This window comes from Ovis aries, chromosome 4, assembly GCF_016772045.2.
Source record: "Ovis aries strain OAR_USU_Benz2616 breed Rambouillet chromosome 4, ARS-UI_Ramb_v3.0, whole genome shotgun sequence".
NCBI lineage: Eukaryota > Metazoa > Chordata > Mammalia > Artiodactyla > Bovidae > Ovis > Ovis aries.
In genome coordinates, this window is record NC_056057.1 from 79,188,737 (window position 1) to 79,202,052 (window position 13,316).

The 13,316-nt window shown below is 43.5% G+C and overlaps 1 protein-coding gene across 3 annotated transcripts in view; it reads right to left on the reverse strand.

Moving 5' to 3' along the window:
• Nucleotides 1-1,563: 1,563 nt before the first annotated feature.
• The window catches only part of HECW1 (HECT, C2 and WW domain containing E3 ubiquitin protein ligase 1), a 492,408-nt gene continuing 480,655 nt past the window's right edge, over nt 1,564-13,316 (reverse strand). For all 3 annotated transcript variants that reach the window (XM_042248727.2, XM_060415079.1, XM_042248728.2), the window contains 2 exons: nt 12,377-12,575; nt 1,564-5,471 (listed from right to left, as the gene is read on the reverse strand). In XM_042248727.2, the coding sequence (XP_042104661.1) occupies nt 5,360-5,471; nt 12,377-12,575 (311 nt within the window). In that variant the 3' untranslated portion in view covers nt 1,564-5,359. The remainder of the gene's footprint in view (nt 5,472-12,376; nt 12,576-13,316) is intronic.

The following is a 13,316-nucleotide window of genomic DNA, read 5'->3' on the forward strand; positions in this document are numbered from 1 at the left end:
CCGTGTTTAAGCCACTCGATTGTAATCCTTTGTTATAGCAGCCCCAGCAAACTCATATGGCAGGTGACTACTCATTGGCTGTGGATTCCTGACATCCACTATGGTAGATTTCGGTTCTGTTTCTTCTTTTTTCCTGGCAAATTTCTGAAGAGTTATGTTAGCTTTAGGAGCACAGGACCCCAGGGGATATTTTGTGACAGGGCATAATTTCTGTTCCCAAGATAGAGCTTAGTGGCTTAAGCAGATCACCTCTCCTGGTCTCCTATTCCTGTTTCCAAGATAAACTAGCCAGAGAAAAGTATCTAAGTGTCTGTTCTCAGCTATAAACGTGATTCCTGCTGCTGCTGCTGCTGCTACTGCTAAGTCGCTTCTGTCGTGTCTGACTCTGTGCGACCCCATAGACAGCAGCCCACCAGGCTCCCCCGTCCCTGGGATTCTCCAGGCAAGAACACTGGAGTGGGTTGCCATTTCCTTCTCCAATATATGAAAATGAAAAGTGAAAGTGAAGACGGTCAGTCATGTCCGACTCTTAGCGATCCCATGGACTGCAGCCCACCAGGCTCCTCCATCCGTGGGATTTTCCAGGCAAGACTACTGGAGTGGGATGCCATTGTCTTCTCCAAAACGTGATTCCTACCGCACTCATAAAGGTGATCCTAACTTTCTGTAACTCCATTTATTCTGTTAGAGAAGAGTCTTCTATATTTAAACCACATCTTGAGTATAAGCTTTGTATGTCATTTTTTTTTTTACAGTATATAATTAATGAATTATCAGCACAGTGTACTGGGAAGGTATGGTCATAGAAATCAGGAGATCTGAAATTTAATCTTGATTTCAGAATAATGATAAGATTGAAACACAAAATAATATCATCTACCCCTCTTTGTCAGTGATGGTCTAGGCTAATTTTTTTTCTTAAGAGAAAAATTACTTTCAGGTTGAATGAGTCTAACATAAACCCAGCATGGGTATAAAAACAATATGAGATCTCTCAGGTTTTTCCTTAATTCTACCCATACTTTTTTCTGAGAATAAAATATATTTTCCTCAAAGAATAAATCAACTGCTGGCTACCCAGTGAGAGTCACATGGTTTTCTTTTAGAAATCTGGAAGGAGATAAGAGGACATCGCTGAGGCATTGGGAGTGATGGTATGTGCCACTGGCCACAACATCTTTGTCTGTAGCTAAGCTTCGTCCTGGGGTCACACCAGGTATCAGGCTCTGGCCTGAAGCTTTGGTAGAAGCATCTCAACAGGTAGGGAATCAATAAGCCAGTGAATGCCTGGTTCAACAGAAAGGTCACTCCTTAATTTCACACTTTTCGTGCCATTCTAAATGGCCTACACCAGGAATTTGTTACAAAACCTGTCCCTTTATTCACGGCTTGTGAGCACATTATTATGCCTTTTTGATAAATAATTTTCCCAGGGGAGTACTTACCATAGCAGCTGGTAGTCTTCTGTGTTGTTTTATTGCCTATACTCCGTGAGAGCAGAGGCATGATACAAATTGTTGTGCATGACCCTAGCCTTCTGTTTGCAATAAGGAGCACACACAATGCCATACCAAAGTGTTTATTGACATTCCTTGAAGGTGGTAGGATGGAAGAGAAAGCTTGGCCTGAGTATTACGTGACATTTCTCTTGTCGATGGAAGCAAAATCAGCCCAAGAACAAGGACTTCTCCTGCTATTGTCTAGAACAAAGACTTGAACAAAATCATTATAGACATTTCTTTAGGTAAATTGGAAGCTGCAAGAAGTAGGCTAATGGAACAATATTTACTCTAAATACTACCTCTAGGCACCTTTTTTTTTTCTACTAGAACAAAGGGACTACATGTCACTAACAGGAAAATAACACGTTCTCTTTTGGACCTTATGATGGTTGGAACATCCATCCCAGACTTTGATGATATAGTATTGCAGTAGTTTTAAGAATGAACACTGAAGTACATAATAGTAATAATAATAATAAAGCACCACATTTGTTATGTAAAGTTCTAACTATTTTCATTTGAAAGTGTTTTACCTTGACTGGGAAAACATTTGTGGCAACTGAGAAATTTTCTGAACCCAAATTTGGGACACGTGGTTTGACACGTGGACTGATGGTGCCACAGATCTAACATTAGAACTGTTCTGGAAGGTCCAGCTTGTGGGCTGGTCATACAAATGCACTTACTGTTAAATGACATATGATCATGTGTTAGAAGAGAAAAAGATAGAGATTCTGTATATTTAAAGCCTGCCAACAAACTGTATACCTCTTTTTCTTAATTTTCTCTTTGAATGACAATTGTGATGGTAGTAAAAAATTTTCACAACCACGGTCAACTTATAGACATAGGAATTACAAAGAAATCAGTAGCTTTATAGCACTTCTCTTGAATCTGCAGAGTCCATTTCTATTTTTAGATTATCATTTTCATATAGTAGAATAAAATGGAACATACACAAAATTATTATAATACTTCATATTATTTTTGAAGCATTTTTCAAATTGACACATAAGTGTTCTCTCATTTACTGTTTTTTGTCCCCCAATTAAAGGTAATATACTCTTACTAAAAATAGCTTTAAAAGATCTTGTTTTAGGGAAAGTGTGATTTAAAAGTTAATTTTATAATGTGCCTCCATGGAGAAAACAAATACTTTAAAAATAAATTATACATGGTAACAAATGAGTGAGATCTATCTTGCTCATTATGAATTATATGATTTGGGGTGGTTTGCACCTCCATATGGTAACATTAACAGCATAATTGAGTCATATAGCTGTTTTGTTATACATGTAATTACATATATATATATAATGTTATACATATATTAAGTAACAAAACATAATCTGGAACAAAGAGAGATAAAGATCTTTCAATAACAACTGTCTGTCGTCTTTGTCTTCATTCCTCAGGGAGTCTGTGCAAGGCTGTAAGGGAAACTGGGACCCTATTAAGCACACTTCACATTTTTCAGGGACTCTGACACCAGTGTTTCTTTCTGGAATTTCATACTCTTATGAAATACTGTTCCTGTAATGCTTCTGGGATATATCTGAACCATGGCATTGGGTAGGGCAGTAGGAATAAGGAGATATTAGTTGAAAACCATTCATGTCTAAGTTTTCTATGTATACATATCTTCTAGGATACCTTGTTCCTTCTGTATTGGGGAGAATAGACATCAGTTAATCTATTAACAGCTTAATTAGATAGTTGTGTTAATTGTGAAGATTCCTGGGAACAGGCTCCATTTTGGAACAGCTTTCTCTCTTGCTAAAGCCTAACATATGAGTCCTAAAAAAAAGAACTGAATGCTTGAATTAACAGTATTTACATATATCTAACACCAAGTTCTAAAAATGAAAGATGCTCCCTTTACTAAAGATGCTCTTCTATATAGGATGGTGAAATAATTTGCAACATCCTTATGTCCTGATTTCATAAATAATAGCTCTACTGGAATCCATGACTTTCCAGATGCTGAGACATGTCCTGAATGATACAGATCCTTCAGATTCTGCATTATGGAACTTACACATTCCATCATCCTATGTCAGTAAATATTCTTTGTAGACAACAACAGAAGGCCAGATTTCTGTAACATACATATTCCTTGATGGACCATGGGTACACAGCAGCAAGGAGTGCTGGGCATTCGAATTCCTACTAAAGGAATGTTTCCTTATGGAGGGCAGGGAACACAACTGATGCATTGTCTGGACACAAACCAACATGAATACAAGACATGGTTCCAGATGAAATTAACTTGCCCACGTTTCTCACATTTTCCCTTTGTTTAATATATATTGAAGGACAACAATAACATTTCAACATTTCTTTTTCCCAGTGAAGCAAAACACTTTCATTTACAACATATTTAAGACGACATGGATAACAACATTAGAAAAATAGCAAATGACCATCATGTTTGGGTTTCTTCCAAATGTAATCAAGAGGTCAGGCTGTCTCTGGAGCCTGCAACTATTACTCTGAAACACTACATTTACTGAGACATCTCTTTGCTGAATGCTAAAAGAAACTGGATCCCTCTTTGACAGAAATTGGTGTGCCTTTGGGGGGGGGGGGGTGGTTAGGTCTCTGCTCCAGGAGGATTGCTATGGAGGAAGGAGATGTATTATTTTGCCCTTGATCCCTAACAAGCACCATCGCTCTCTGCAGCTTCTGATTTAGCGTGGTCCCTGTGAACAATCAGATGTGAAGGAATTTGAACACCATGGTGAAGAAAAACCGAAAAGTAAACATGAAAAATAAAAACGCTATCAAAGTTGAAACAAAAGTTTGTTTGCCAAACAAGTAATTACTTGGCTTGCATGGAAGTCATGAGATTATCAGGACATTTTTCTTCCCCCTCTGGGAAAGAGACCTGTGATCAAACAAAGCAAAATAAAACAGTTCAGACCCCAAGCATTCAGAGCAACTGAGCATGTCCTTCTGAATCATCCTGATGTCCTTTTCCCCTTTCTCCCGTTTGCTTCAACATTTCTACACAACATCATGGGGGCAGAAGCCTCGTTGTTTATGCTACATAATGCAATCTCCTTCTTGGACGTGTGCACAAGTTTGTGCTTCTTGGGTGGTGGGTGTTCACAGGGGGTGTGTCCCCACCCCCAGACTTCTCTGAACTCAAGTCGAACCATAATCCCCACAACCACTGGGATGCCCTGCATTGCATCAGCAGGAGGTGTTTTTCTTGCTGTTATTATTGGTTGGAAAGTGTGATATTTGCACCATATGTCTAGGCTAGTTCCAGCTGATGGGGCCGATGCCATATACAAATCATGAGTTGAATATATCAAAATTTCGGTTTAGCCACTGCTGTTTTTGGATGGATTGGATGCCCAGGGAAAAGTAGAATGGGAAGAAAAGAAAGAGTTGATCAGCTCCTATTCTGAAGTTGGTTGTTAGATATTATAAAAACAAATGGTGGTTCTGCTCAGAAGACATGGGTGTAGAAAAGCTTGGAATGCTTAATGCTCAAATTTCCCCTTAAATCATAGAAATGGAAGTAAACATTTATTACCATTTGGTCAAGTGTAGCATAACTTGCATTCATATTTCATTGTTAGTAATGGAGGTATGCGGAGATATACACAGACCTTGAGACAGCTGTTTTTTTAAATATTGCATACAGGCTAGCAGTTCATTGAAAGTAGAGGAGATAAGCCTGAAAGTTAGATCTTAGAAGAAGGCAATTCTTCATGCACAGCTCGTCAATCCTGATTTGGTTTTGAAAATGAAAATCACAGAATACCAAAATCAAAGGAGAGTTGATTCAGGGAAAGGGAAAGGATGATGTCACTGGCCAGGAAAATGTCAGGGAAGTTGCCAGTTTCTCATTCAAGTCCAAAGGTGCTGGTTTCTTCTACTGCCGTTAACAGCTTTTCATACAACATGGAGTACGAGGGATAAGGTGGAAGATCCAATCGATTGAAGCACGTGTGTGCCCTGAATGGGGGAGAAAAGGCTGGTCAAAGTGTTTGTTTCAGTGATACAACTGGCTTGGCTAGTTCTGTGATCAGTCTGAATCTGTGAATCAAAAAGCGAATCAAAAGGGAGTGGAACTGTGTTTTAGCCCCACTATGCACACACTGCAAAGAACCACAGCCTTCCAGATGTGAACAGAACAGTTAGAATACCTAGAACTGGGGGAGTCTGCATTTGGAAGCAAACCACACTATACTAGCACTGTACTAGCAAACCAGTGACATTCTACAATTAAGAGATGAAGCTGGATGTGGTCGGTGAAGGAGGCAGAAAACATAATTAGTATCAGAGTCATATTCCCAAGTCTCCCTGACCAACTCTGATTTCTGGACTTCTGTAAACCCTGTGTATTGACTTAGAGGTGCCAATGGACACCCTGGAACTCTGAGATCCAATGCTCCATCAAGGCAGGTGTGTCGTGGAGATGGTCTGACTCCTTTACAGTTCATGGTGGGGCTTGCGTAACCTGGAGCAAAGATGCTACATTTCCAAGAACAGCTGCATTTGTGGGATAATCCTTCCTGGGGGCCAGCAGCATCCCAGTGCCACCTGCCCTGGCTTCTGCTTATTTCATCATGTTCTTCATCCTACAGGCCCATTTCTGTGGGCCAGTGTCTGGCCTAGATGAAGAATGGCTTCCCCTGCCATGTGCCAATATGTGGACCAGGACTACACCCTGCTAACCAACTTAATTGGTTGTGGTGGTGGTGCTTTAGTCTCTAAGTCAGATCTGATTCTTGTGACTCATGGACTGTAGCCCTCTGCCCAGGCTCCATTGTCCATGGGATTTCCTAGGCAAGAATACTGGAGTGGGTAGCCATTCCCTTCTCCAGGGGATCTTCCCAACCCAGGGCTTGAACCTCGGTCTCCAGCATTGTAGGCAGATTCTTTACCAACTAAGCCACCAGGGAAGCCCAACTGAGTTAAGAGGGACAGAAAAATGCCAAGTGTACTTTTGGAACTGGCTGAATTCCAAAAGTCAGGGGCAGGATACATGCAGACTGCATCTTCTTGGTTTTCTTTATCTGGTCATTTTAACTATCACTCATGAGTGGAAATAATACAGAAAAAAAATCATCTATTTACAAAACAGTTTGGATCAGACTGATTCTATAGAAGTTAATTTCTGGAAATAAATGGAAACTTTAGCAAATGGCACTGCTTCAAGACCTAGTGTGAACAAGAGCTGCTCTTACTGCATTCATCTATAGCTTTGGTTAGCTCTTAAATATTGATACGTCTTAGTCAGTAATCTAGAATGAATAAACATTATCAAATCACGATTGGATTCTGCGTTCCTAGGTCCTCGTTCCCCTCCATGTCGTCTGACTGCACCAAGGACCTGAGTACATCATTCCCTGGGCACTGGGAATGTGCTCTCAGGTGAGGTGGGGCATGGAGACAGCACAGAACCAGACTTTGGAAGGCCTCTATTCTGATCGCAGTCCAGTCACTGACTAGCTTTACAACCTTGGGAAAGTCAGTGAGTCTTTGTGGGCCTCAGTTTCCTCACTTGTAAAATGGGGTAATAACACATGCTTTGTGCACATCAGAGGGTTGGTGTGAGAACAGAGTACCCACAAGTGCATTTCGTAAACCATGAATCATCATTTAAGCATCAGAGTTTCTTAATAATGCAAACACAGTTGCAATCATGATTTTAGGAACTGTGTCCCCCTTGTGAGGACTTCAGACTCTTGGCTTTTTCCACCTGCCTGCTGGCAAATGAACTGTCCTCATCTCATATTTGTGCAGTTGACATTTTGGAACTCCACTGGATCTGACCAGTTGTGTTGGGTCAAACTGCACTCTGTCAGTATTATTCTGGGGTTCCAGCATTTTGAGATCATGCTGAATTTGGATTGAAATCCATCACAGTATTATCTGTGATACTTCTAATCCATGTCATCTACACAGTTCATCTCCCTGTCTCCTCAATGTATTCTAAGTTTTTGATCAAAATGTGAACCAAGATAGGGCCGAAGTCAGTCTTGCTTCTCTGCAGTAGAGACCACTTTAAGGTTGGTTTAGAGTAAATATTATAACAAAAAGGGGCAGCATCAAAACCCACTGTAGCTGGCTGTATAGCCAGTTGTGAGGTCAGTTACTTAAGTTGTGTCTTTTTTTTTTTTTCCTTTTCTGGCCACACCACCTGGCTTTTGGGACCTTAGTTCCCTGACCAGGGATCGAACTCATGTCCCCTGCAGTGAAAGTGTGGAGTCTTAACCACTAGGCTGCCAGGGAAGTCCTTGTGTCTCCTTTTCATGTCCTCTTCTCCCACTTCCCAACTGCAGCTTCAGTCACCAGGCAGGTTCTCACTCTATCACTGCTGAATCTACTCTCTTCCAAATTTGTCAATAACCTCTTGATTCCCTCATCCAGAGGTGCATTCTCTATGCCCACCTCCCCTAGCTTGTTGAAACAGCTGACAGCTCTTCCTATGAACATCTTTCTCCCTTCACTTCTGGACAATTTCTCAGTGGCTGTCAGTTTCTCACTGGGACTCCCAATGGCTCCCTCATGCCTCCTTTGTAGCCAGTCAGCCTAGAGAGCAGGGCTTCAGGCACCATTGATACTTGAAGCTTGATGATTTTTCACCAGGAGGGGCTGTCCCGTGTCTTGTAGGTGTTCAGCAGCATCCTTGGCCTCTCCCTGATAGAGGCCAGGAGAACCCCTACCCAAAAACCAAAAATGTCTCCAGACATTGCTAAATGTCCCCTAGGGGACAAAATCTTCCCTGCCTCCACCCTCACAAACCATCACTATAGAGTAAGCCAATACTAACTTAACCAGGCCTCCACCTCCATCCTGGGCTTGGGCTCAGGTTATCTCTGCAGTGAAACATGTTCATATTAGATTTTTAGTCCGGTTCACCTGCTCCTGACTCATAATTCTGTTTTTCTCATTGATACTTGAAATGTAACCCCCTAAGCTTTCCTCCTCTCCTTTACTCTATTTCCACACTGCCTGTGCTGTATCTACCCTGACCAGCTCCCAAGTTTTCCTTCTTTCCTTCCAAGTTTTTCCTTACCAAGTTTCACAGTAAGGAAACTCTCCCATCTTTTGGTCTGGCCTACAAGCCCTAGCATTCTCAGCCCTCATGAGTGGAGACAGCCATTGTTCACCTGGCTGCATTCTGGGCTGTGGATGGATGAATACTTTTTTCACTCCCCATTGCCAATTCTAAATCATTACTTTTCAATTTTTTGATCAACAATTTCTGCTCCCCTGAATCTCATGCCATTTAGGTAAATTTTTTTCTTCAAACTACAAGTTTTGTTTGGCATTTTATTTTAACAAATAGGACAGGGTAGAAAATAGAGAGTACTACCTATAGATAATAAGGATGAGGTATATTGGGTCAATGGTTAAGAATCTGCCTGCCAGTGCAGGAGACATGGGCTCGATCCCTGGGTCAGGAAGATCCCTTGCAGAGGGAAATGGCAACCCACTCCAGTATTCTTGCCTGGAAAACCCCATGGACAGAGGAGCCTGGCGGGCTACAGTCCAAGGGTTTGCAAAAGAGTCAGACATGACTTAGCGACTAAACTCCAACTGTTTTGAAGAACTAGTATTTCAGATACATACTCAGGAGTATGCCTGCTTAAACTAGGTTGGGGTGTAAAGGGACCCTCTCTCTGCGTTAAACATGTTTGACCACAGTGATCTAGACCTACCTTCCACGCCTTCTGACCTCCTAAGGAACACATTGGGTAACATTTCTGGTAATTGGCTTAAATGTTTTCCACTTCAGGTCTTCCCACCATACTGTGTAGCTTCTGAGTCCACATGGCTGACTGTTCAGAGCCCTGGCCTGCCAGCTCCTTGGCCTTAGCCCCAGTGACCATCCCACCCCTGCTATGCTCTAGCGATGGTGATTTATGAAGTTTTTTCACCAGGCTCTGTAAAACTATAAACCCTGCCCCAGAGTCTTTGTTCTAACCCCCACACACTCTGGAAGGCAAGGACTTGGACTGATGCACGGCTTTGTGTGATGCTGTTTGGCTCCCTCACCTAGGAGGCTAGCTGTCTTTCTAGAGGGAAGATCTGAGGGGAAGTCAGCCTAGAACACCTCTCCTCAGAGTGTGGGCAGTGCACGCAAGGCTCACAGTCTCTGGAGAGCCTCGGACCACCCAATGGGTGCTTGGCTCTCCTGCTTGCCTGGGCTTTTGCCACCTGCCACGTGGCCTGGCCAGGTCTTTCCGAACTACCATTCTCGGAATTCAGAGGCTGTTTCTTTCTCTCCACCCTAGGTGACACTTTCCAGGTTCTTGAATCTTCAGAAGATACAAGGGAGACTAGTTGGGGGTTCATACTCAGAGGGTCATTTTCACTGTCCTCTTGGAGGCCTCTCAGCACTTCCTGGGGCTCATCTGGCCCAGGATGAAGTGCCTGCTTCCCCCAGGAACCCTCTCTGGGGCTCGAAGCACAGCAACGTTTTTAGGGATGCCTTAGCCCAGATGTGCAGAGCCTGTTCAGAAGGTCAGTGTTGTTCTTGTTGCACAGTCATGTCTGACTCTTTTGAGACCCCACAGACTGTAGTCTGTCAGACTCCTCTGTCATTGGGATTTTCCAAGCAAGAGTACTAGAGTGGGCTGCCATTTCCTTTTCATAAGCTGATGCCCCCTCTATTAGTTCTCTGTGTGGGTTAATAGGATTAATACAAATTTCAAGGCTTCCCAGAGCATGTATGTAATTAGACTCCATTTCTGACCTCAGTGACAAAAGCAACAACTTCTGTTTCCTAAATAATAGTACAGACTCCTCAATGGGGTCTACTCTGTGTGGCCCATCAAACTTGCTCTCTCAACGATGTCCCCTGCAAACGTCACGTTAGACATCTTGTCCTCCATGCCTGCTTGGCGCTCCTTCCTGAATACAGCTGACCTTTCCACCTCCAGGCCTTGCTCTTGCTGTTGCTCCAGCCTGGAATTCCCTCTGCCCTTCCTTGTCCCTCATGACTCACCTGAATGCCAGCTTCTCCGTGACATCTTCTCCTGTCAATTCAGTCAGGATTAGGCCTCTGTCCTACAACCTCATAGCATCCCTGCTTTTACTGTCTCTTCTTTGCTCTCCACTGATTGCAACTGGGGTTGTAACTACGCACCATCTGGTTCTGTTCCTCCCTAGACTCAGCCCCTCTGGGCAGGTGCATTGTGTAGCTCAGCCACGCCCCCTTATCCCAGTCCACAGGCACACTGAGGTGCTCACTCTGGGAGTAGGATATCACCAAATGTGACTCAAACTCAAGTCTTTGAAGTAAGAACAAAATGCTTCCAAACAACCTCATCCTTCAAACCTATCATTAAACTCAACAAATGGAAATCTTGCCTTTTGAGCCTGATTTTCTTGCCAGTATTCATTCAGGAGGCTCAGCTGTCAGCAGAACCATGCAAATGAGCACTGAGGGTCTGCTGATCTGACTGGGTGAAGGCAGGGCTGAAAAGCGCCCAAGGCTTCAGACTGTTATTAACCAGCGGGGCTCGTGCTCTGTTTCCTGGGCCTCCTATGCTCACCATGAATTATCTCCAGGATGCTATAAAGACTAGGAAAGCTAGATAAAAATTATAGTTCAATAAATCCTGCCACAAAAGGGATTAGCAAAGCATCTCAGAGGCCATGTAGAAACAGAGCTGAATTAAATATGAATCTTCTCTTACAGTTAGAAAATATCACAGAAGAGAGTAATGTGGATCGATCTTTTCTTCTATTTGCTGAGCGGGATTTATGACTTTAGTAGCTACACAGAAGCCTCTCTTGAGTGCTCCTTATTTCACTGAGCAGGAGAATATGCCATCCAAAGTGGCACAGAAAGCACGGAGGAAGTGTTGGGATGAAAACTCATGGAGGAGGGAAAAGATTCTGCTAAACTGCCTGGAGCTCTAGTGCCTCCTTTTCTGCATTATCACACAATAATTTTCTTGATAGCTTACTGTACAGAAGCCACTGTAGAGACCCAAGATACATATGGTTTTGTCTGCACATGTTTTAAAACAGTAGAAAAATACAATATGTACATAATTCCCTGTGTATTAAGTGATATGCCCTAGTGAGACAGGCAAGGACCTGGGACCATTTACTTCAATACTTGCACCTGGATGAACATCTTCTCCAGCAACAGAACACAAAGAAACTAAAAATAACTCCACATAATGCGTAGCCAGGGGGTTAATATGAACAATAAGATACAAAAAGGCCAAAACCCAATTGCCATGTCTGAGGTGCTGAGAACAAAAGTAGGGGACGGCACACAGCGCTACCAAGGGGGTGGGCAGACCACCTAAGCCATTGCTCCAGCCTGACCCACCCATCAGCCCCCACCCCACAGCATTTAAGCGACCAGCTCACTCCCCTGGTGGAGTGAGCAAAGGGACCTGTTGCTTGTTCTCCCTTCCTCAGGCTGCAGTCGGAGAAGCCTCTGCCTGAATTTCTCATCTAGCCTCTTTCTATAGATTTCTAGTCTCTTTCTATAATTTCTATAGATTAAAGAGTCCAAGAACCTTGGTCAGCAACAACAGAACTGCAGACTCAGTGCTGGAAGGGCCACTTTGGGCTTCCAGCCTCTGGGCATCCCCCTTCCCCCAGGCAAGACATTCCTCTTTAAATTAAATTGGGCCACATACGACTGACCCATGGACCATGAAACCAATAGCCCCAGTACCATCAATCATCAAAAAATGACTAGGAGTATGACCTGAATGCACTTCCCTGACACTTCTCCCCCACACCTTTCACTGATGACTCAGAACAATACACTGGGCAGTAGGAAAGAATTCCATCCCAACGGATGATCTCTCAAGCTCAAATAACACAGTGTACTTGGCCTTCTTCAGCAGGTTTCCTGAAGTAGGGTGGGAGCTCCATACCTGGGAAGAGATGTAATTTTCCCCCATTTCTCTATGCAGAAACGCCGAAGCCCGTTGCTTCCTCGCAGGGCTGCAAAGCCTTCGTAGGGCACACTTGATGTTCCTGTGACGAACTGTAGCAATCTGAGTCTCTGCTCATTGTTGAAACGCTCCACCGCAGCCCAGAACCAGCGGATCACAAGATGCCCATCATGATAACCTGAGCGGAAGCAGGAGGGAGACAGAGAGGATGCGGAGAGGGGAGGAGGGGTGGGGGGAGATGAAATACACATCAGACGTGCTAAGAACTCAACAGCTGCTCTAGGTCTGCTCATTTCTCTAGTGGTGGCCTTCAGGTAGACCTAAGACAATTTGTGTAACTGAGTCAAGTTCGAAAACAAAAGCCAATTGAGAAAAGAGGCATTTTTACAAAAAGGTTTTATGTTCTGAGGGATGTCCTCAGAGATGTCTGCTTTCTATTTAAACAACGGGGCCCCTAGGAGTCACTTTCCTGCCTGAGATAAATGTACACATGAGTGGTGAGGCCTGGCAGAGATCTTTGGGGTTCTGAAGAGACAAAACCCTCTACGGATAGGATATTTCCTCCTATTGTCTTTGTTCTGATGTCTTAGCTCTTTGTAACCACGTACTGTGGGAGCATCTAGGACTTAAGAAAGGTGAACGTCAATCCTAGTGAACGGAAGATGCTGGGCTCTCCCCGCAGCCCTGGTGCCCTTAGAGCTGCTGTGCTCTGGCCAGCCCTGGCCCGAGAGGAGCTGGGCCCATGGAAGGAGTATGGGGCCTCACAGCACAGTACGGAAACCAGGCTTGGGGCAGTCGCTGAAGGAAAACGACAGACTGCAAGTGCACAAAGGACTCAAAGATGAAGAAAGACACTGGGCTGGGGCAGAAAGAAGGAAAGCTCCATCAAATGGAAGGTGTAACTCACCTCAGGGGTGTG